This window comes from Pavona decussata, unplaced genomic scaffold (genome assembly GCF_977016875.1).
Source record: "Pavona decussata unplaced genomic scaffold, jaPavDecu1.1 SCAFFOLD_37, whole genome shotgun sequence".
Classification (NCBI taxonomy): Eukaryota; Metazoa; Cnidaria; class Anthozoa; order Scleractinia; family Agariciidae; genus Pavona; species Pavona decussata.
Window position 1 is genome coordinate 281,091 of NW_028145459.1, and position 22,684 is coordinate 303,774.

Genomic DNA, 22,684 nt, shown 5'->3' on the forward strand with positions numbered 1-22,684 from the left:
TTTCCCCAGGAAATACGTCACTTAATGTGGAAAGAGATCTGACAGAGTTCAAGTAGATTTAAATTATTGTTTCGCAGGTTGAGGCAGACTATTCCCAGTATACTTCCCTAGTTGAGGCAACAAATTTGACCGTTGAGTCAAAATCTCTTCCCGTTGAGCCGGGTAAATAATTCGACCTTTGTTCTTTGTCCGTCCAGGCGAACGAAAAGCGTGCAACCATGGTTTGAAAATGTAGATCGCTCGTCGAAGCAAGTATTCTGGGCAGAACAAGCATGGCGGACTCGCCTTTTCTCCTCTCGGTTCAACAACGTGTTCTCGGGCCGAATCCCGCGGGAAAATGACGTAACAATTTCAGGGCGGGTTTCGTCATGACAGCATTGTACTTTGTGGCGAAATCTCAAACCTTTCACCCGTTGAGATCCGTCCAGTCGAGTCAAATTGTTTTTCAGGCCGTTGAGACAGAAAACGTCTCGAGCACAGTATTTAAATAAATTTTCGTTCGCTCGTTGACGCTGATCATTCTTCAAAGTACGTTTGTATTGCGGAAAGACGACTAATGATTTCTGAAGAACATAAGCTTAATTGGAATGAATGTGATGGAATATTTTTTTAATCTTGGTGAATAAATAAGAATGATGTATTATTCAGTAAGTGACACAGGCATGCATACTCGGAAAAAAGAAATCTGAGTGCTCCTATCATGAATCGGACCTAAGACCTTCCGATTACTAGTTCGGATGCTCTACCACTGAGCTACAGGAGACTTGTTGGAGCTAAGGCCATTAAACTAGGTTCATGGGACAAACATACTGCATACTGCTAGGATTTGAATGTCATATGTGGCATATGCTTAATCGTTGTGACATTTACAGCATGAAGTATGGAAAACACCGACAGGGTTTCATGAATACGGATGACACTCGTTATCTTTCATTTCTGGCTTTTACTCTACTTTATATCATTTCATATTCTATTGCAGTATTTTCTTCCAGCTCTAATGTCATCACTTAAACGGCCTAGTACTTAATTTGTTTGTGACTTGGTCAGTTCACTGTATTTCCTTGCCTTGCCCAGCCTCGATCCAGCTCGAATAAGTGCCCCATTGACGTCATCAACGTCAACTGAGGAGAAGGTTGAATTTCCGTCTGTCTCGTTTATATTCAGAATTCATGCCAATGTGTTTTTGTCCTGGAACAATTTTCGGCAAATCTAAAGTGAACTCTCCTTACTTTTATTAGACATTTTTCCTATTGCAAGAATTGGGTCGATTTCATGCCCTTTGGAAATGCAAATATTAAAAGAGAAAATGAAGGTTAATCCCAATTGGACAAAGATTAATTAACATTGATTTTCACAAATTAGTTAAAAGTATCAGCTAAGTCCCTATAATTTTAAACCGTCATCAAATTAATGTTTTTCTCAATGTGAACCCCGTTTGTGGTGACGCAGAACCGATACGTACGCGCACGAGAGTCGGTAGGACAAACACCTGTTGTCAGTGAAGGCTTAAAAAGGCTCAGGTCTTCAACAGCCCTAACCAATCAAAACAAGGAGAGGGAAAATACATAATTTGGCACTGAAAATGAATTTATCATGTAATTAGGATAACTATGAACGTGTTATCCGTGCAAAAACATGAATGTCCTCTTTTGACCGGTAGGCGGCATCCTTTGTTATGAATACAGTCTGCAATTTCGACCAGCTAACGGTGTAATACCCTTGACGTCCTTGCCGTGTGATTTTAGGCCTTGACATTCTGAGCCAATAGAAATGGCTGGATCAGTACACTACCCTCATTAGCCTTATTACTTAGATGTAATACTTCCAAATCGTTATTACTTGGTTGATATGCTATCGCATTGGTCCAAGGAATCAAAACCTACCGAGCGTTGAGGGAGCTACACGATGGCCGAGAGAAAAGAAAGTAAGTTGTCTAAATTCCTTTATTGACATTTGGCATTATTTAATCGCGTGGACAATTCTTTCCACCTAATAAGCAAGTTGTTGTTTTTTCTTTTGCAATTTTCTGTTAGTGATGTCTCATTCCCCAGACTCTCGTGTTCTGCTATGCTACTTTGCAAGGTTAACAGAGCTTTTTTCTTGCAACCAATCTGTTTCTTTTTGGTCAAACATTTGCTAGATTTTTCTTTGATGATCCGTTTGGGCTGACTTGTGTAAGATATGAATTATTTTTCTATTGTTATAGGACGTAAGTTTCTTTCTGTCGAGTGGCCACTGATCTTTGACTTGAAACGAAGATTTTAGATTTAACTAAATGCGCAGCAAAAAAAAAATACGAGACCACCCTGTTTTGCCACCGTTAGGCCGAACGTTCCTTCGGTATAACATTCTATTTGGTTTGCTTGTTTGCTATTTGCTGCACTCAGTTTAACTGATAGCTTGAACTCGTCCGCCCAATGCGAAATTACCTGTTGTAACAAAATTTTAGGTTTTATGTTTTTTGTCTCTTCCACTGCATTCAGCTAAACCGATTATCCGTTTATTTGCATCAGTTCTGCACGCCGTTTTCTTGGCCATGTTTTATTCTGCCGGGTATCAGCCATAGTTAGCGTTCCGCTTTCCACATGAATATCCAACAAATTGGGTCGTTCGCGATATCTTCCCGCCGATTTCGAATCCTCCTGTTATAACAAAATTCATGTTTTGGAAAGAAAAAGCTAGCGTGAGTATTTGTATGGTGCAATGTCTTCCTAAGCCATCTAGAATGCTAAAAGAAGGAGAATTCAATCATTGCGGGCAGTTTGGGTTAATAATTAGATAATAAAATATAATTAAAAATTGCGAATAGCGAAGTGTTCACTTGTATTTTTCAGGGAATCAGTTCTTTTTAAGGACAATTGTTAGCCAGCAGCATGGAAGTGGAAGTTTTTTGTTCCCAGTTATGACAAAAAATAACCTGCTCTGTCTAACCTGAGATATTTTATTCTTAAGGGAATCAGAATACACCCCGCGAAAAGCGATCGTTTTTATTTTCTTTTTCCATGAGAGCGCGTCTACCTCTCATCTCGATAATTTTCCAACAATAACAATGTTCGAAGAAAAGCTGTGACCATTGTGTAAAAAATGGGATGGGGCACAAGGTACGGATAAGTGGCCTAACCACGTCATTAAGGCCAATTGAGTCCTATTAATTTGGGTACTAAGAGGACTTAGTAAGTAAGTAAGTAAGTACTGTTATGAATGAACCTTTAGCTGAATAAAACATGACAGCATGGATAAAAAAAAGAAGTAATTTTGGTGGTTGCAATTTCGCCTAACGAAGCAAAGCCTTCACCTGGTATAATTTTGAATTCGTTAATACTTTCTCTATTTCCTCCCGGCACAGGTGCAAACAACCGTTCATATTCCAAATGTGGAGGTTGCAGTGAGGAGATCCGTGATAAATACCTGCTTAAAGCACTGGATAAACTCTGGCATATCTACTGCTTACGCTGCTGTGATTGCAGAGAGACGCTGGACGAGGGAAAATGTTTCTTTCGCGAGGGAAATATCCTTTGCGAGATTGATTTTTTTCGGTAAGCTGCAGCAGCGCACTGGGTTTGTTAGTTTTTACTTTTAAGATTAAAAACAGGAAGGTTTAAGTACGCTACTCCGGGGAAACTTGAGAAAGCAAACAATTTTCAGTACACTGTACAACTCATAATAGCGACGGTATATTACATTAACTTACAAACAGTTTTTATTTATTGTCAATAGAAAATATATCGCATCCTTATCCAGTGAAGAACTTTCTGGCTTTTTCAGAAAATCCTCTGCCTGTTTCTTTTAGAAAGTCAAGTTGTCGTCGCAAAATTGAACTGAGCCGGTTCCACGAGTGGTGATACATGCTAGACTGAGGTTCTGATTTCCAGTGTTGTCTAACCGAGTTATAAATATTTTCCTCACACGTGATAACATTTAAATTTAATAGTATGCTGTTAGTTGCAGTTTTGATTACTAGCGTAGCCTTATACACCTTTACATTAATTACAGTACTCTTCGTGTGTATAATGATTTCTCTTCATAATCTTTTTACCATGAAAAAACAAAACAAGTAGAGCCCAAATTAATCTTATGACTTTCAGTGTACATTACTATCATTCCAGATAGTACTTGTAAATTACCACTTTTTTTCTCACTGATTTTATGATAGTTTTGGACCAAACCACCGGCAATCTCAGTTGGCCAGAAAACCGGAAGTCTTGATAGCCTTTTGATCTGCACTTATGATTATGTTATCTTTTCCACGGGGAATTCTCTTTCTTGAAAGCCGTTATATAGGTTCCCTTCCGTCTCTAAAAACCTTTAAAGTTGAGTTTTGACTACAGATATAATGTAAGTTATCCAATTTCGAAAAGCATATATTTTGTACTTGCTATACAATCACCTGCGTGCAGCATAGACAGATGTTTTTATGTCTTATCAGCATAGAACGTTTTTCTAAGAAAAGGGGCGATATTTTACTTCTCAGCATTATTTTCGCTATACTTGATAATTTGGTGATTTTTACAAATATGGTCCTTTTTGGCGTCACTGTTTTTTTTATTTATTTATTTCCATTTTGCTGATCAAATGGTACCAAAGAATCAACACACACAAAAAAATCGAATCTCTTTGCTGCAACATTGTGCAACAATAGCCAAACATCCTAATTGCCAGTCAAAGTTTCGCTCGTTGTTATTGTTTTTTTTGTACTCAATGTTAATCTCATTCATTTAGGTTCATAGAAATTTTGACAAGGCCAAAATCTAATTAATTAAAAAGTAATTTGTTTGCAATTGACGGAACAACATTTTTGAAAGTTTGTTCATTCCTCTTTATTCGGTGTATGAAAAGAGTGATTTCTACACAGTAACCCTTGATCAGCGTCCCTATTGGGGACACCTGGAATTTCATGTAGAAGAATCAAAATGGTCCAATCATGACCATGATGGGAATGGTATTAATTTCCGCTAGGTTATGATAATTCCGTTTGTAATTTCAGGCGTTACGGTAGGCCCTGCTCAATTTGCCGCCAAGGTATTTCTCCCAAACAAAGTGTTCGCAAGGTGTTGGACAAAGTTTACCATATCAGCTGCTTCACTTGTATGACTTGCAAGAGACAGTTATCAACTGGAGATCTCTTTTATCTGCTGGACGATGGAAGAGTCATCTGCAAACGGGACCTTGAAGAAAATCAGGAAAATAAATTTTCAGGTAGCTAATTGGTATTAAATACGATATTTATTTTTGCATGCCTGGGTGATATGTTCAGTAATCAGTTTTAATAGAACAAATGGAAAAGTGGTATCAGTGAAAAAGATCTGATAAGCCTAAAAACAATTAATAACATGAGATCCTTTCTCTTTCTTCCTTTCCTTTTTTTTAGCAGTAAAGTTTTAAACATAACTTAGTGTAGTATTGTACAAAAGCAGATTATTTCACTAAAGCGATTTCTTTCTAATACCAGAATTTCGTTGAAGAGAAAAACAGATAATCAGACATTAATAGTGTGAAGGAGATTAGTCGAACTGTACACTAACTCATTGTTTTACACTTCTTTGATTTATTTTTAAAACTGATTTTCCAGGCATTTAAGCAACTGAAAGTGAAAAAATTGGAAATCACTTCAAGCCATGTGTGTCTTACATGAATGCAGTTTATTAATAAGAGAACTCGAAGGCTCTTGAAACCATTTTACGAAAAATTTCGCGTAGTTTCTATTCTTCTTTAAGAGTGTTAAGGACACTTTCATAACTCTTTCGTTCTTTTGTTCATTGCTAACTCACGGAAATTAAACATAACAATGTGAGGCGAATTTCCTTCTGATGGAAATATCTGGCGATAACTATAAACTTTACAACACACCCGGCAATTCACCGAGACCTCATTAGTTTTTGAAAAACCGACATACAATAAAGTACGTGGACATTTTATTGCAAAGAAAAGAGACGGAGCAGCAATTATAGAACACCTGAGAAATTCAGCTGAGATGCTGTAATTTACATAAAATAATTACGTCTGGAACATGTTTCGTATTTTCATTTTATAAAGCAAAAACAAAATATTTGTTATTAAAAACACTGACGCGAAATACCCGAGTCAAGATAAATTTAAAAAGTAACTTATGAAGACTGACAGTTTCGAATCATTCGGCCGATTATAATGATTTAATACCATCTCAAGTTTTTATAACAAAGTACGACCTTGGAGGTTGCCAACGGTAACGACGATGGATAGAACTATTCCTATTCTTGAATTCAGGTTAAACGTCTCCGCAGACTTTCGTCTCTGAAAGGAAAAGGCTTGCAGAAAATTTTATTTCAGAAACGAATCCTCATTACAGGAATTTTGGGTTGATGTAGTAATTTTGGCATACGCCTTATATCCATACATTCACAATTACGAACGTCCCACTGAAAAATCTCTGACCAAGTTATTCGTTTGTTTAGTACATCATTTTTTTCGAACGTTTTTATTCATGGCAATGCGTTTGTAAAATAATAATTAAAACTTCACTGATACTGGGATCATTAAAAAGCTATAGTCTGCAACCAATGGGACATCTCGTATATTTTCTTGTCAAATATGGATCAGACAACCACATAGCATGTGATTAGGTGTCACTGATGAAAGATTGATGTCGTTTAAACTGTGCGAAAATGAATCAGAATTTTTGTCAAATTGAAAAATGATAAAAAATGATGTTCAGTGGACAAGAAAAATACATACAAAATATGTTAGATGAAGGGCGGATGTCTGACTGCAGAAGAAAAGTCGGTAGTCAGCTTTTCTCGTGCACCCACACTTCCATGGAAAAATTTAACAAACTGTACTTTGAAATCTCGCTTGTGTTTATTTTTAGGTGAATCTAACCCATCATCTCCAGTGGAATCTCCCAAATCTCCAATCGATACAAAGGGCAAGCGAGTCCGCACATTCATCACTGCCCAACAACTGACCGTATTGAAATCAGTGTATCACACCTCTCCTCGCCCTGACTTTGCCGAACGACACAGGATCTCTAAGATTACGGGGCTTGATATGCGAGTGGTGCAAGTCTGGTTCCAGAATCATCGAGCTAAAGAGCGCCGACAGAAGGAAAAAGGGAAGAATCCCTGGATCAACATTTTGGCACAAACACACAGAAGACGGTCGCGTTCGTTGGAGTTTACGACTACAGCTGCTCCCGTTTCACCTCTTCAAGATGGTCATGTTTCTGATTTGATGTATTCTGAAGATGATGGGACAAGTCAGTCGGGTACAGAACCTTTTCTTTTAAAATTGAAATTGGGAGCGAGTTGTTCGAGCACCAATAGCAATATACTATAGACTGTGCCTCACCTGGTCACCAAATTTAAAAGTACGAATTTTGGGAACCTATTAAAATCCTTTTTTTTCTTGGTGGAAATGTGTGTGTGTAGGGGAGGGGGGAAGAGAAGCAAATGGACGCTAAGGAAACCACCTCACGACCACAAGACTCGGAGACAAACTCCAAATTAAGTAATCTTTCCTTGGCGTTTCCTTTAGACTAGCCTGGATTTTTCGAAATTCTCTGTCAAAACCAAACAGTGTCCACTTTCAAAAAGCGCAAGAAATTTTAGTAAATGTAAAACTGAAGAAAGTTTAATTTTCTCATAGTTCCGTTTCCTATTTTTTTCTTCAGCAAATATTGCTCAACAAATGGATACCTTCAACCAGCCAGCAATAGCCGGCCCCAGGCCTGCGCCACTCATCTTACCCAATACCGTCATTCCTCCACTCTCCCCATCTGTGCATGACGTCACTTACAGCCCCAGGTTCGTATTTCCGTCGCAGAGGTCTTCCAGTTTCCCTCCAGTACAGGAACTTTTGGAGCTTTGTGAAGAGGAACTGCGGACCATCATGAATCGAGAACCTATCTGTACTCAGCAACAGAGTCCCACACACAGCTACTACGCAGATTCCGAGAGTGAACGCTCTAATATTAATACACCCGCTGCCACTACTGATGAACGATTCTTCATTTTCCCGGATGTTCCAGCGACACCTGAACAGCGGATGCAACCAGTTCAATCAGGCGCATTTTCATTTGAGGCCGAGGTGATTAATGGCACCAGTCAAGGTGTTAGGTTTTACTGAGTTAAAATAGCAGGCTGGCAGTAGGACATTTTCATGATGGCGTTATTTGACTACAACTAGCAGAATCCTTCAGTTTTTGTGTTCTCGTGCTAACTGAGCTATTCACGAGCATTTTTAATTCTCAAGTCTATTCCCTCTACCTTTTTGTACTTTCAATCTTAGTAAATAGTCATAAATGTGGGATGGGAATTTGCTCATAATGTTCGGGGGATGGGGGGTCAGGTGTGTAACCTGGTAGGGGACTTTGAATCCTGTTGTTTTCGCATCTTCCCAAGTGTTGGGCGAATCTGTAAATAAGTAAATAAATGAATTGAAATTTGAAAGGGAAGCAAACTCTGCTAGTTGTAGTCAAATGACGCCATCATGAAAATGTGCAATGGTTGAAAAGTGACCACATAGAAATGGGGTAGGGAAGGAAACTGATCCTACAATATGGCATTTAGCGTTAAAAAAGCAAAGAGTGCACGCATAGAAACCACCGCCAGTGTAAAACCCCACACCGGGATGTTAAGACAGAAGATGTCTTAGCGCGAAGAATTTGTAAGCACAAACTTGTGTAATATGATTTACCGTCAATGATTACACAACTGATTTGTTGAAGAAACGTCTATCTGACCAAATCAAAAAACTGTTTTAAAAACATCAAACCATGAATGCATTTTCAAATGCTCCTGGTGCCTTGATTTTTCAGAGGAAACATTACTAGTCTTGAAAGATAACTTTTACTCGCTTTTGTTTATTTTTTTCCTAACAAATTTTTATGAACTCTGACTGCCCTAATAGGCGTTTTCTCTGAATATTGGCAATTTATTTTTCACGGTGAAATCGCTGAAATGTTGGCTTTTCTTCCTGTTTAAGGGGCATTTGAAAAGCACCCTAATTTAATAACACCGAGTTGTCGTTTTAGCTATGTTGCAGGGTGTGGCTAGTCTGCTAAATGCAAGGGGCTTATGTTGACGATAGGCTTACCTTAATCATATCAGGAGTATTGTAAATAGTAATAATAATAAAAAAGCTTTACCTAAAAATTAAAAAACAAACATAAGAATCAAATTTTCGTAGAACAAACAGACAGGAAGAAAAAAGAACGAATAAAAATAATATAAAGAATCATAATAAAAAAGGAATATAATTTAAAGTATACTCCACAAGACCCGGCTAGACAAGTTGCTCTGCTTAAGAATCTACTCCTCATACGTTAAATACTTGCTAGTTTGATATCTTCGATAACCGCTAACTCAAACATATCGTACTTCGCTATCGCCATAAGGCCAACTAATTTTACAACGATTTTCCTATTTTATGAATTCTCGAACTATCGACCAGGAAATTACTTAATATTCATTTCAGCATTAATTGACAGCCTAACGGTGAGAATTATGATGCAAAGAGCCAATGAAGATCTCACCGAGTATGTGATACAGCAGAAGATAAGGAATAATTAAGGAAGTGTTAATTAGCTCTATTGGTTAATTAAATGAATAGATAATTAGCTGGGAGTAGAGGCAGATTTTGAAGCTGTGGAAACTCATTAAACTGTAAAAAGATTAATTAAACCATATTTAAACAGAGTAGTCTATTTAGGATACGCTACTTAACGTTGAGCCCGGCGAAACACGACAACAACAACAACAACAAAATATATTACAATAAATAAAAGAATTGTAAAAAAGTTAGTGACTTAAGGAAAACAAGTTGGACCGTGAAATTTGACAAAAGTAAAAAAAACAAAACAAAACAAAACAGACAAACACGTATCAAGAAATGCTGATCAAATTCAAAGACAATGCTCTTTGTTTAGCGACGCAAATACGGCCATAAAAGGAGATTTTGAAACAATAGCTTTAGCGTCAAACAAAGGCTTATTAATTCAGGAGGGAGATTCAAACTCGCTGTTATTACAATAGCGAAATTCACGAGGGAAATTCAAAAATAGCCGATGACTGCACGAGTTCGAAATTTGCATTTTTGGCGAAAGCGTCGCGTCGCGAGTGAAAGCGCGATGGTTTTAAACTAAACCTCTTCTTTAAGAGCCGCGCTAGCAACCGATGCTTTTGTTTTAAGACTAAATGACAACGACCACATTGATCCTTTTCAATCAAACGGTCTAATCGGGCGATTTTTCCAATCCAAAGCCCGAGTTTTCATAAACGAAGCCTTTTCTTTCCTTTCCTTTTTTTTACGAGTAACAAGTTAGTTTTGAAATTCACAACTCTTGACCTGAAGTGAAACCATCGATAAAAGCTTCACTGTTTTGCGGCGTTGTGCTGCGCGCTATTATCAACTGATCCAAAATCGTATAAAATAATTTAGCATTTCCAGGTTTCTTGCTTGGGGTCAATAACAATAATAGTAAACCTTCCGCAACTTTCCAAACCCCTCTCCCTTAGTGTCGCTAATTTGACTCGCCGACAATTTTGTGACGATTTGAAATTCATGTTCGCCGAGTCTCGGAACAATTCCCTAAGCGCAATAAACAACAAAAGGCTTTTGTTTGGACTTGTGAAGACGAATTTGACTCACTACAATGGACCATTTCTTGATACGCAAATAACCAACTAACTAAACAAACAAACCATGAACTATGTATGTAAATGATTGTGTTTTGGTTCAGAAACTCCAAAACTCGCTCGAAGTTAGCGTTTAGTTAGGTTTCCACTGCTTGCTGGAATTTTGACTGATCATTTTAGAGAAATCTTTTGGAAATGAAGCCAGCGATGAGGCCACAGAAATCAATTCCTTCGTAAATGTTTTTGAAACGATATTACCTTTGCCAACAAGCCAAACAGATAATTACCGAGTTTTCCCTCACCTTAGAAAAAAAATTGTTTCCCATCTTTATTCTGACCGTGGGATTTCACAGTAAAGAAACTTGTAGCAAACTAGTCGACTTACTTTATTGCTCGTAGTTTACCAGTTTCTGTTTGTATCTTTGTGTGGAACGTTTTACTGATAATTTTTGATGTAGGTAATCAGGATGCCGATGGGCGAAATTATTTTTTTATAAACTATGATATACCCTTATTCATATGCTAACAATGACTTGTTAAATGGTCATTACATAAATTTTACAGCACTTAACCTGAGCACAATTTTAAATAAAACTTTTTTTTCTTGTGTGAAAAAGCTTGTTATTTCTAAATGGGTTCCTTGATTACGCATATCAACCTTACTAAGCCTAATGACCTAGGCTCCACAACTCGGACACTGTACACAGTTACTGTGAAGGCGAAAACATTTGAATTAAATATGTCTTCGGTCACCTCCAGTATCCGGCACTGGTGGCTCTTCGTTTCATCCTAACACTTATTCTGGCCTGCGTAACATGCGGTTCTAAGGGGCTATCTTTGTTTTTCGCGTTTTCGACCTCGAACTTTCGCGCAATTTTATTAACCTCAGCCAAACGCTTGGTTTGGCTTGAGGACTTTTAGTAAATACAAATATTTGTCTCTGCTTCGGCTGGTCCTGAGGCGAACACTGAACCACTCGATGTGAAGCAACAAGTGTGAATCTCGTCCGTATCGCACTATTAGAGGAGGAAAGAGAAAAAAACAAAACAAAAGGTTAGTAAAAAAAACATAGCAGCTCGTAGACGCTTTCGATATTATCTACATTTGCAGTACGTGCATATGGGTCCAGGGTTGCAATTTACCAGGATAAAAATTTAAGTTCCCTGACTTTTTACCGACTACAAACCAATTTCACTAAGAATCGAAAACAAATGTTTAGTTTGTCAACATAGTTGGCCACCGTAAAGAGATTCGAGTGTTGACGCTTCGAGCGTAAGCCCTTCAGTGCTATTCACGACCCGTATGGGACACGGAGTTCACAGCCCTGTTACTCCTTAATTGGGCACTGATAACAAAACATTTCAATGCAAAATCTACAAGGAAGGCTCAGATGTCAAGTTGCTTGGTATGGAAACAGCTATCAACCCGCTTGTAATCACACACTTACTATACACTGTACCTTACCTCTAGTTCCTTAATGCACTTGGCGGTCTCTAGGTCCCACACACGAACCTAATTGAAAATGACACCTGGTAAGGGTTTGATAACACTAAATTAAAAAATGAGGATTGTTTTGATTTATTTCCTGGTGAAGAAAGTGGGTGGGAGGGGGGCAGGGGGAGACATTGCGATACACAAGGAAGAAATTAGAGAACATCTACGTAAAAAAAAAGAGGCATTCGGCTTATATAACCTACCGTTTGATCATCGGAAGCAGAGGCGAGTAGTTTTCCATCAGCCGAGAATGAACACGCCTGTAAAAGCGAAAAGACAATACTTTACTTACACCAGTTGGTTAATAGTTGTTAACTGAAACCAACATATAAGTGCATAATCCCAAAGTTGTGCACCAACGTTTGTTTGAAATTGGAACTTGTTTCAACCTTGTTTTTGATAACATGGAAAGAGAATTAAAATGCGAAATCAGTAAAGAAAAAGGACTCTTGAAAATTTGTCCATAACGCTAACTTTTTATTATAATGTGGTTCTTCAATCCACTGTAAACTGAAAAGAAAGAATTGCCTGGATACAAATAACATGGTTTGTTTCCTATGACTCACAATTCCATAATAAACCACCCTTCGAGACCTGCGTACCTGAACCCAGCCAGTGTGTCCTTCAAGCACATGTAACAGCTCTCCTGATTGGCTCTCCCAAACTCGCACAGTGCTATCCCATGATGCTGATGCCTGCATGAAAACACACAAAAGTTACAAGCAGCTTAGTAATAAAAACAATTTTCTGTTATAACTTTCCGTAAAAGGCTCAGTTCTATTAAGTGAATGTAACTTAAACTTAAGGTAAACGAAATAAATTCCTAAAATAACTGTAAATTCAGAAAATTTCATAAATCAATCTGAACAACAGTAAAGTCAAGCAGCATCTTTTCATTCTTCTAAAGTATTCAATGTTGCCTTTAAATTAATACAAACATCTGTAAGAAATTCAGAATTTTCTTTGCACTTACCAGTAATGCAGTAGATGAAAATACTACTGCGTGAATGTTACTCTTGTGTCCCTTCAAACACTTGACAGCCAGTTCACCTTTTCCCAAAGGCCACAAACGAACTGTACAGTCCCAAGAACCTGTCGCCTGATAAGATATAGAGATATCCAGTAAAATATTTTAGATAAAGACTCGCTTATTATCCTCAAACTCAACAATATGTAGATCAGGGCGGTCAAGCCACCTTAAGCTTTAGAAAAACTAGCTTGCGCTGGCTTCACATAAATAATAGCTGGTTCCCAGGTGATCAGCTATCTTCTAAATTGCCCCATAAAGGTACTGATGTAGGTCTTTGTGTGCAAACGTGGCTTTTAAATCCTGAACCCACAAGATAGTCTAAAAATCTAGAAGCTGCAGCATTCTGGGCACTTCACTAATACAAGAAACCTTCTCACACACAACTGGGAGCCATGCCAAGCCGCCTATGCAGCAACCTGACCTTTATTACATCAACAGCACAAATCAATGGCATTACAGCACAAAAAAGAGAGCAGCAACGGCTGAAATTAAGCCTAGATACCTACAAAAAACTCAAAAACCATGCAGGGCGGGTGGGCGGGGCAGGTCAGGCAATGGCGGAAGGCAACAAAAACAACTGAACCCTGAAACGCCATGTGACCTGAAGACCCCCCACACACTCGAACCCATACTCCCCGCCGTGTGTGAGAAATACGTTTTCCGCTTCATTCGTTCCTCAGCCAGCGGAAAACCACACTTCTCACACACAACTGGGAGCCATGCCAAGCCGCCTATGCAACAGCACAACGCAAAGAGCGCAGAATTAAAAACACCATTCCTAGAAGTTCAATGTCTTTAAAACTCGCAAGCTACAATGAGATGAAAAAAGGGGGCATTGCAAAAAACAATGTCAGTGTCAACCCTAAATTGACTTAGATACAAGGAGAAGTGAACTCAGCGACTCCTTTACATAATTGTTCCGTGCTTTCTCACTGCGCCAGCCTCCATGTCTCTGAAACAGTCTGTCCGGCACACCAAGAGCAGCAGCCGCTGAGGCCCCTCCCGAACGCAGGCTGTGAATTCCAAATTTAGCTGGGTCAAACCCTTCTTTGAGAAGCTCCTTCTTAATGAGCTCGTTAGCCCGACTGTAAGACATCAGCTCTTTCCTCAGACAGACTCCCCTCTTAGTATTCTGCACACGCCGAAACAATGGTGAGGCTTTAGAATGGTTTCCAACAAATAAAAATTTCTCCAAGATCGCAACTGGACATGGGGGCGTACTGCTACGGGCTATAAAAACCCATGATCCCTCACGAAACTGATCGTTCTTTCGCTTCTCCAGAAAGATGGCCACATGTGCCACCTCAAAATGCAAACTGTCCACTTTCAAACGGTGTAGGTCATCCCATCGTAGAAAACCAAAGAACCCCAGGGAGAACAATGCAGCCAATTGGATGTCAGCAAGACTACCTTTCTCTAGGCGACTGATAACTCTTCGCACCAAGTCAGCAGACAAAGGCTCCTTACGCTTCGGTGGACGAGCAAGAATACGCCGGGCAGCATCAACTGCTTGTTTCACCATAGGATACTCACTTGGTTCCCGGTGGCCACTTTTCTTATGGACCCAACTCACACCATACACTGCTGTATTCACTGAGGATACTGAACGGGACTGCTGGATAAGAGACACAATATATAGAGTAAACACCACAGAGTCTGCTGGCAAATAAGAGGCACTGTGCTTCTCAGCCCATGTCTTCCAGGACTTGTATGCACGAAGATAGGTTACTGCTGTCGAGGTGGCTCTGTCCTGCACCAACACTGCTGGTAAAAAACTTGCCAAACGCCTCAGCTCTGGGTCTTCAAAACGATCTGCCTCAAATTCTGCTGGAAGAGTAACCTCTCTCGAAATGGGCTGCACCGCTGCAACACAAGCAATGACAGAAAATTCCATAAGCAGGACAACACCCATGTAACAGAAACCATCAATAACCACAAAAAACAGAATCTGCACTGACACAATCATCTTAGAATGTAATTGCCACAAACTGACAACAACATTACAACTGTAACGCAGGCCATGAGAGACGAAAAGCCATAACAGCTCAACAGCTCAAGCCCATAACAGGCTGAGAAACCATAACAGTAGTCCAGAAAAAACTACAATGCCCATAACAGGCTGCGACACTGCTAACAGCAGGTACAACAAAAAATACATGACACATGCCAGGAAAAAATGCCCATAACAGGATGGTAACACGAGTAAAGCAGGTACAATGAACAAGTACAGCCTGAAGCTGGAGAAGTTCCTAGGAGCGGCCTCTCATCAATCTAGACAGGTTGTAACACTCTCAGGATGCTAAGACATGACATGAGCACCACAAAAACATAGCTTCAACGCCAGCAAACAAAAAGATGGCACGCCTGCAGTAAAAACACAGCTTGCTGCCGCCCCTGGAATGAAGAGACCTTCATAAGGTTGGATCCTCAGGGATGCTGTCACAAACTTACGCCAAGAACCATGCTTGGTGATGAGAAGGGGCCACCAAGGCGCAGAATGCCACTCTGGGACCAGGAGTGTTCCATCTTCATGTCCTTCATGCATATGGCGCAATACACGAGGCACCAGGTACGGTGGAGGAAAGAGCCAATTGAAATCTCCCGCCCATGAAACAGTAAAAGCATCAACAGCTTCGCAATCAGGATTGAGGAATCGGCTACAAAATCTGTCCAGCTGCTTAGTCTTCACACTGGCAAAACGATCAATAGTGTGAGGGCCCCAACAGCTATCCAAGCGAGCAAACCACAAAGGATCAAGCATATAATCATTACAATCTTCAATCCGTGATAACTCATCAGCCTCCTTGTTAAAATCTCTGCTGATCCATTCCACAACCAAACGAATGTCAAATGACCGACATAACTTGAAGATGTTCACTGCCTCATTATGAAGGACAGCTTTGCGGCTGCCCGCGGAAAGAATGATCTCAGTGTTTTTGTTATCAGTCCTGTGCAGAACCTCCTTCCCTCTCAGCTGAGGAGCAAACGATTGCAAGACAAGGCTAGTAGCCCTAAGTTCCCTGAAGGTGGAGCTCATTTTACTCTCTTCAGCTGACCAGTTCCCCACTGCGGCCTGTCCCCCGAGTTGTACAGCAAAACCCCCCCAGCCCGAATCACTGGCATCCGAGTAGGTCAAAACCTCAGGCTTTGGGCTAGGAGACCAAATAGGACCACCAGCATTATGAAAATTCTTTTGCCAGAAAAGAACTTCTCCCTGTGCGTCTGCAGATAACCGAAAGGGGGTGTCCCAGGTAACTATGTGCAGGATATCACGATATAAACTCCGCGTCCACAGGCGTACCACTGGACCCAAAGCCAAACTCATAGAGGCCAGCAACCCCGTAAACCGTGCTACCTTGCGGGCAGACACAACAAAACTATGAGCTAGAATATCCTGTAGAACTTGCAGAAAAGCATCCACCCTCCTCTGCGGAACTTGGAAAGTCCCCATCCGTAAATTCAAAACATAACCCAGTAACTCCCCTGACTGCACTGGCACCCATTGGCTTTTCTCATCATTTGCCACAAACCCACTACGCTGCACATCATGTCGTACCAAATCCGAAACCCTCTGCGCTTCATAAAAATCAGAATCCGCACCGGCACCATCATCCAAATAAGTAAATATACGAATGCCCTGACTCCTCCAATGCTTTGTAAGGGCCTTCTGGATTTTTGTAAAGACAAAGGGACCCACTGAAAGGCCAAAAGGAAGAACAGTAAACTTGAAGTACTTAAGGGAGCCATTAACCATCCAAGAGCAGCCGAGGAATTTAGTGTGCTCCGGAAAAATGTCCACATGGTGATAACCGCTGGTGTAGTCAAACTTGAAGAACCAATCATCTTGATGGAACAAATCAGCTGCAGTGCGTATGTCCTCATATTTGAACTTGCAAGAACGGAGATGTTGATTAACATAACGCAAGTCCACAATAAGCCTACGTTTTCCCGAACTGTTTGTAGCGACGCCCAGTGGGTTACACACCAGCAAGTCTCCAACATTAACCTCAATCAGAGCACCTGACATTAGCAACTTAGAGATCTCAGAAGACACAAACTCCATATTACATAACGTACTATCATGATTACGAAAAAACTTCTTCGAAGGTAAATCAACAAACGGCAAACAATAACCTTCGCCAATGACTTTCAGCAACCAGCTACTTGCTCCGATACCACGCCAAAAATCAATGTTTTGACGTAAACGGCCTTTAACAACAACGCAACTATGAACAACGTTTTCAAATACGACACTTTCACTGGTAATATGCGAGGAATCCATACTCGTTTCACCCGCGTATAAAAAATCATCATTCCCGTAGAACGGAACACTACTGGGCTGGCTGTTGGTAATTGCTTGAGGTTTGTCCAGCTGATCCTGCTCCGTTGAAAACATTGGCGGCACGGCAGTCTCTAGCGAAGTGTCCCGGCTTGAAGCAACGAAAACAAACAGACCGCCCATCCCGGGACTGATTCTGCTTTCCCGCCACAAATGGCGAAAGCGCACTCGTACTATTTCGGTCGAGGATAACCCTCCTATCCGAAGAACGCGGAATCACTCCTTTCGGTTTCGCAACTTTAGAAGAAGAATTTCGTTTCTTCTCCTCCCTCAATTGCTTACTCTCCTTTATAGCCTTTCGAATTTTCTTTTCGTCATCTGAATCACTGGCGAGCGGATCGGCGGTGTAACAAGCGACTGTGTCCCATCCATATTTCTCAGCAAGAAGAATATGTTTGTTCCGCTCCACAAGTAACTCCTTACCTTCCGTAAGTTTACGCGTACGTTCTTCGTTGTCGTCAGCCTCCAGGGCCTCGTCAATTTTATCCATCACATCTCTGTTGAGAAAATACTGCTTCTTGTTCCCGGCAAAACGGAACTCGGGATCCGCTGCACGAGGCTGTTGATTCTTTTGTGATTTCGCACTCGACAACTCGCCCTGAAGCCGTTTAAGCTCGGCTGCGTTTTCCTGCTGTTGTTTTAGAAGCTCTTTAGCCCACTCTGGAGGACCGGACGGCGAGTGAGAGTGTGATCGCGAACGAGAATGGCGGTGTACAGAATCACGAGACGAATCACCGCGTTCAGCTCCAGCATCTCTTCCATCTCTCGGCCGACCGCTCGGACTACGGTTGTACGGCTGTAGTCTTTTCACAGCACGAGATTTTGTGCGTGAACTTTCCTTCGCCATCGAACAAGAGAAAAAACGGCCAACACCAGAACAAAGGAATACTAAAACTGCTTAGCGAAAATCAGGTCAGGCAATGGCGGAAGGCAACAAAAACAACTGAACCCTGAAACGCCATGTGACCTGAAGACCCCCCACACACTCGAACCCATACTCCCCGCCGTGTGTGAGAAATACGTTTTCCGCTTCATTCGTTCCTCAGCCAGCGGAAAACCACACTTTTTCCAGTTTCATGCATGCCTTGGTAAACTTAGTAAACAGCAGCAAAAAACATTAATGTAACAGGTTGAAAGGTACTATATTATATTTTATTAAAAACTGGATCATTGTATAATGCAATTCAAGGGATTTGATTGGCTGAGCGGCCATGGTATATGAGCAATTATACCATGGCCAAGAAATGGCGGCCATTAATTGTCTGCTGGTTCTTCTCTCACAGCAAAATCAGTTAGATCTAGCAATAATTCTTGATTGTTTTTAATAAAACAATTATTCCACTTGCGCTTGTTGGATATGAGATGATTATAGCCAACTCGGCGCTACGCGCCTCGTTGGCTATCTATCATCTCATATCCAACGCGCGCTCGTGGAATAATTGTTAAATATTTTTATAACATATCACCAGCTCAGTATTAATGAAACTCATGAATATTCAGCAGCCTGAGAACCCAGGCCCCCTGGTCCTCAATCACTGCACAAGTTACCACTAATTTGCATAATGAATGTAGTTAAATAACTCACCACTGTTGAGCTATCAACAGAGAATGCACATGACTGCGCAACATTTTTATGACCATTCAAAACAAATGCTGGAGTACCTGTCTGGATTCACAGGAAGAAAGTAAGACATTATTATTATTATTTGACTGCTATAAAAAACTTGAAAAAGTACTGTTACCTTTTCTTTATTACAATAATTTAATTGTGTATTATACAAGTCAGTGTACATTGTAAAACTCATGGTTTGGTCTAGAGGAAGTTTGTGATTAAAGCATAGAGTAGATCAGTGTACAAAAATGACATAATGAGCTGAATTCTCTATTCTCATTAAGGACGGTGCCTACTATTGTTACTGCGCATACGTTCTGCGCACCTCGAGATACTCAGGTTTCCTATGGGTGGTGCCTACTAATACAGGAATATTTTTGTGCGGTTTAAAACTATATGGAGAAAGCAGAACTTCGCAAATGCTTTTGGTATCTCATAGGAAAATTGGGGGTAGCGATGCATTTTTCAGAGATAATTAAGCGTCAATTAAGGAAAAAATCCCATACATTGCTTTATATTTTGGCACTTTTTAGAGATATTATTGCTTAGTTATCTCTGAAAAATGCATGGTTACCCCCAATTTTCTTTTTGGATTCCAATAGCCCTTGCTAAGATCTGCTTTTCACGCATAGTCATAAACCAGACAAAAATACTTTGGTTTAGTGGGCACCGTCCTTAAGTCTTCCCTTTTAAAGTTTTGCATAGATTAAGGTGGCAGATTGTTAGCCAATCACGGGCCTTATTTTTTAGTAAATATTGATACATGTGGGGTGACTTGAGGTAGCACATAATTTATGTGAAGCGCCATGTCTCAAATGCAACAAACAAGACTAACTTTAAATACTTCATATTAATTCAGGTGTATGCCATTGTTTGAAAATTATTTATTGATTGTTGAATTGCAAAAATTGATGAGATCACGCTTGATTTGCAAGACCTCAATCAGTCTTTCCTAAAATGACTCAAAATCATGAGAAATGACAATAGATAAATTTATTTTTGGGCCACTCTAGCTAAAACTGGCCTGTGTCTAGCTCTGTCCTTGTAATCATCAAAGCCAAAGTTTTTTAATCACACTAACACTTTACTGGTAATTTCTGTATAAAGGTAGGCAGCTGCTTTGGCCTGGTGTCTTGTTGTTTTCAGAAATTCTTATTCATGAAAAATTGATAATTCAAAGCTATTTTAAAACCATGGAATAAATTGAACCATACAGTCAACCTAACTGCCTGAATAAGACGGTATAGTGAGCAGTCAACTTAATTCTTCCGGAAAAAGTCCCAAAAGATACATTGCATATTGTTTTTAATACTTGTGGATTAACCTTACCTTGTTGACATTTATATGCATATTGTTTCCCATATCTTTTGTATCTTGTTGTTACCAAATTATACTAAAAACCATCCTAATGAGTACATATCAATCACAGATGACTTTTACCTTTAAACTCCAAACAACAGCAGAATTGTCCCATGATCCAGAACACAGGTATTTAGAGTCTGGAGAGAAGCAACATGTCTCCACACTGTGACTGTGTCCTACAAATTAAGTTGTGGGTTTATAAAACAAAGGGGGTAATCAACACAATCTAAATACTTCCTGGCTGAAGGTGTCTTAATTTAACACTAAATAAAACCATCAACTTGTTACTAAGTAATTCATGATTTTACTTTTTATTTACTCAATTTGTCAATGATCTCTTTTGTTAATTTGTATTAATATTATTTTAATTCATGATCTTTTATGTGTATTTAATTTGTCTCTTATATCGTTGTGATTTTTCTGTGGTACTTTAAGTTCATTTACTGAGCCATTTTGTATTAAATATAGGGCGGGAAAATCAAAGATTGTTGTCTCTGAAACAGGGTCAGGCTCTATGGTACACTGGTGTGACCTTTAGCCGGTCGCCCATGGTACACTTCCCCAGTAAAGCTTTGGTTGAGTACCCCCTCCCCACTGGGGCAATCAGCTAAACCTGAACAGATGAACAACAACATTATTTTTCTTTTAATAATTCATCACTAAGAAATTTATTATTTCATTAATATTACAAAAAAGGCATTTTACTTTCATGCCTCAAGAACGTGGTCTATTTCACATATAAGTTGTGGGTTTCCATAAGATGAGGATTTATTATTAACTCATTAAAACTGTCTGACGAAGTCACCTTCAAGGTTGAAAATCACTTTCCCAGTGGTGGTGCTTGCAATTCTAACAGTGTGATCATAAGAAGCTGATGCAAACAGTTTCCCATCTGATGAAAAGCACACACATTTAATTGCACCTGTCATATAATAAAATAAAATGAAATAAATAAAAATCAATTAGTTATTAAATTACTTTACAATTAAGCCAGACGTCAATGCTTCCTGCTGAGTTGCAGAATTTCAAACTTACCCTCGTGGTTATCCAAAGTAAATAGAACTTTGCCTGTCTTGGTATCCCACAATTTGACCAGCATATCATCTCCACCTGTGACAATTTTAGACCAATCTGAGGAAAATGCACAAGTATTCACCTAAAAATAGAAGAATTACATAACATATTTAATATCTGAAATTTTCCTTTAGTCATTTTGTTGGTAGGGGAACAAAATTATTTGCCCTGAACAGTTGCTATAATCTAACCAAAAACATATATCATAATGGTAATATTGATTTTATTTCACAAATTATGAACCCAAGTTACATAATTTTTCCCATATACGCCCTGTATTCAATTTCAGTATACAATTAATATTCAGTATGTATTTCAAAACCATTGGGCAGACTGCACGGCCTATGAAGTCTGTACCTTTGACATTCTAATGCAGTTCAGAGACCTTGGCAGGCCTTATTAATTTACTGTGGGATGCTGATGCATAATGCAAACTGGTGCAGAAATATTGGTAATTGTGAAGATATTGTTCAAATAATTTAATTGATACTAATGTGCTAGGCAGAGGCCAATTGGTTCTTGTAACAAAAATTAGTTGTTTTATTTGTTAAGTTTCCTATTGCAAGTCCTTTAAATTGACACAAACAAAGATGAATTCTTTTGATTTAAATGCTTCCCAATTTTGAAAGTCCTTTACTCGACACAAACAAGCAAACGAAAAAGCAGAAAAGTAGAATAGAATTCTTAAGATTACATATAAATGTTAGCTTCTATACCTCTGAATGAGAAGAATATAATGTAACATACGGTATTACATGTACCTCGTCAGTATGACCAATCAAAGATCGGAAATTTATCTTTGTCAATTCCCTGGGCGACACGAAACCACTTTCATCGCTTTCTTCATCGTCTTGCAAGTTTTCTAAGTCAACAAGGGCCAGCGAATCGCTTCCATTTCTCTCTTCTGGTGAACCTCTAAACTGTGCCGTCATTTTCACTAAAATGTTTACCGGTAAGTACGATGGAAACAGACACAAAAGTCTTGCAATTCAGCGGAATACATTGACAAGGAAGGCCCCAGAAGCAATCCTCATCCCAAATAATGTTTGAAGGCTGTCAAGTCAAATACTTGACAATTTTAAAAAGTCCTTTTCCGAGTGAACCTCATTTGAAGGTTATAACGCACTATTTTTCTGTTGTCATGCAAAAATTGCCAGGCATTA

The 22,684-nt window shown here is 39.5% G+C and overlaps 4 protein-coding genes across 4 annotated transcripts; 1 reads left to right on the forward strand and 3 right to left on the reverse strand.

Moving 5' to 3' along the window:
• The first annotated feature begins 5,063 nt into the window (after window positions 1-5,063).
• On the forward strand, window positions 5,064-9,845 carry LOC146483867 (uncharacterized). The gene is made up of 3 exons (XM_085105148.1): window positions 5,064-5,196; window positions 6,845-7,240; window positions 7,646-9,845. The coding sequence occupies exons 1-3, from the start codon at window positions 5,088-5,090 to the stop codon at window positions 8,098-8,100; spliced, it is 960 nt and encodes a 319-aa protein (XP_084961274.1). The 5' UTR covers window positions 5,064-5,087; the 3' UTR covers window positions 8,101-9,845.
• A 1,127-nt stretch (window positions 9,846-10,972) lies between these two features.
• On the reverse strand, window positions 10,973-22,669 carry LOC146483868 (uncharacterized). Its single transcript, XM_085105194.1, has 10 exons — window positions 22,283-22,669; window positions 21,483-21,603; window positions 21,253-21,369; window positions 20,526-20,623; window positions 19,059-19,139; window positions 13,078-13,203; window positions 12,707-12,799; window positions 12,308-12,364; window positions 12,075-12,122; window positions 10,973-11,626 (listed from the first exon to the last, which is right to left on the reverse strand). The coding sequence occupies exons 1-10, from the start codon at window positions 22,451-22,453 to the stop codon at window positions 11,528-11,530; spliced, it is 1,011 nt and encodes a 336-aa protein (XP_084961320.1). The 5' UTR covers window positions 22,454-22,669; the 3' UTR covers window positions 10,973-11,527.
• Window positions 13,686-15,137, reverse strand: LOC146483869 (uncharacterized). Its single transcript, XM_085105193.1, has one exon. It carries the CDS (start codon window positions 15,098-15,100, stop codon window positions 13,997-13,999), a length of 1,104 nt encoding a protein of 367 aa, XP_084961319.1. The 5' UTR covers window positions 15,101-15,137; the 3' UTR covers window positions 13,686-13,996.
• On the reverse strand, window positions 15,177-18,517 carry LOC146483870 (uncharacterized). Its single transcript, XM_085105190.1, has one exon. It carries the CDS (start codon window positions 17,594-17,596, stop codon window positions 15,434-15,436), a length of 2,163 nt encoding a protein of 720 aa, XP_084961316.1. The 5' UTR covers window positions 17,597-18,517; the 3' UTR covers window positions 15,177-15,433.
• Window positions 22,670-22,684: the final 15 nt, after the last annotated feature.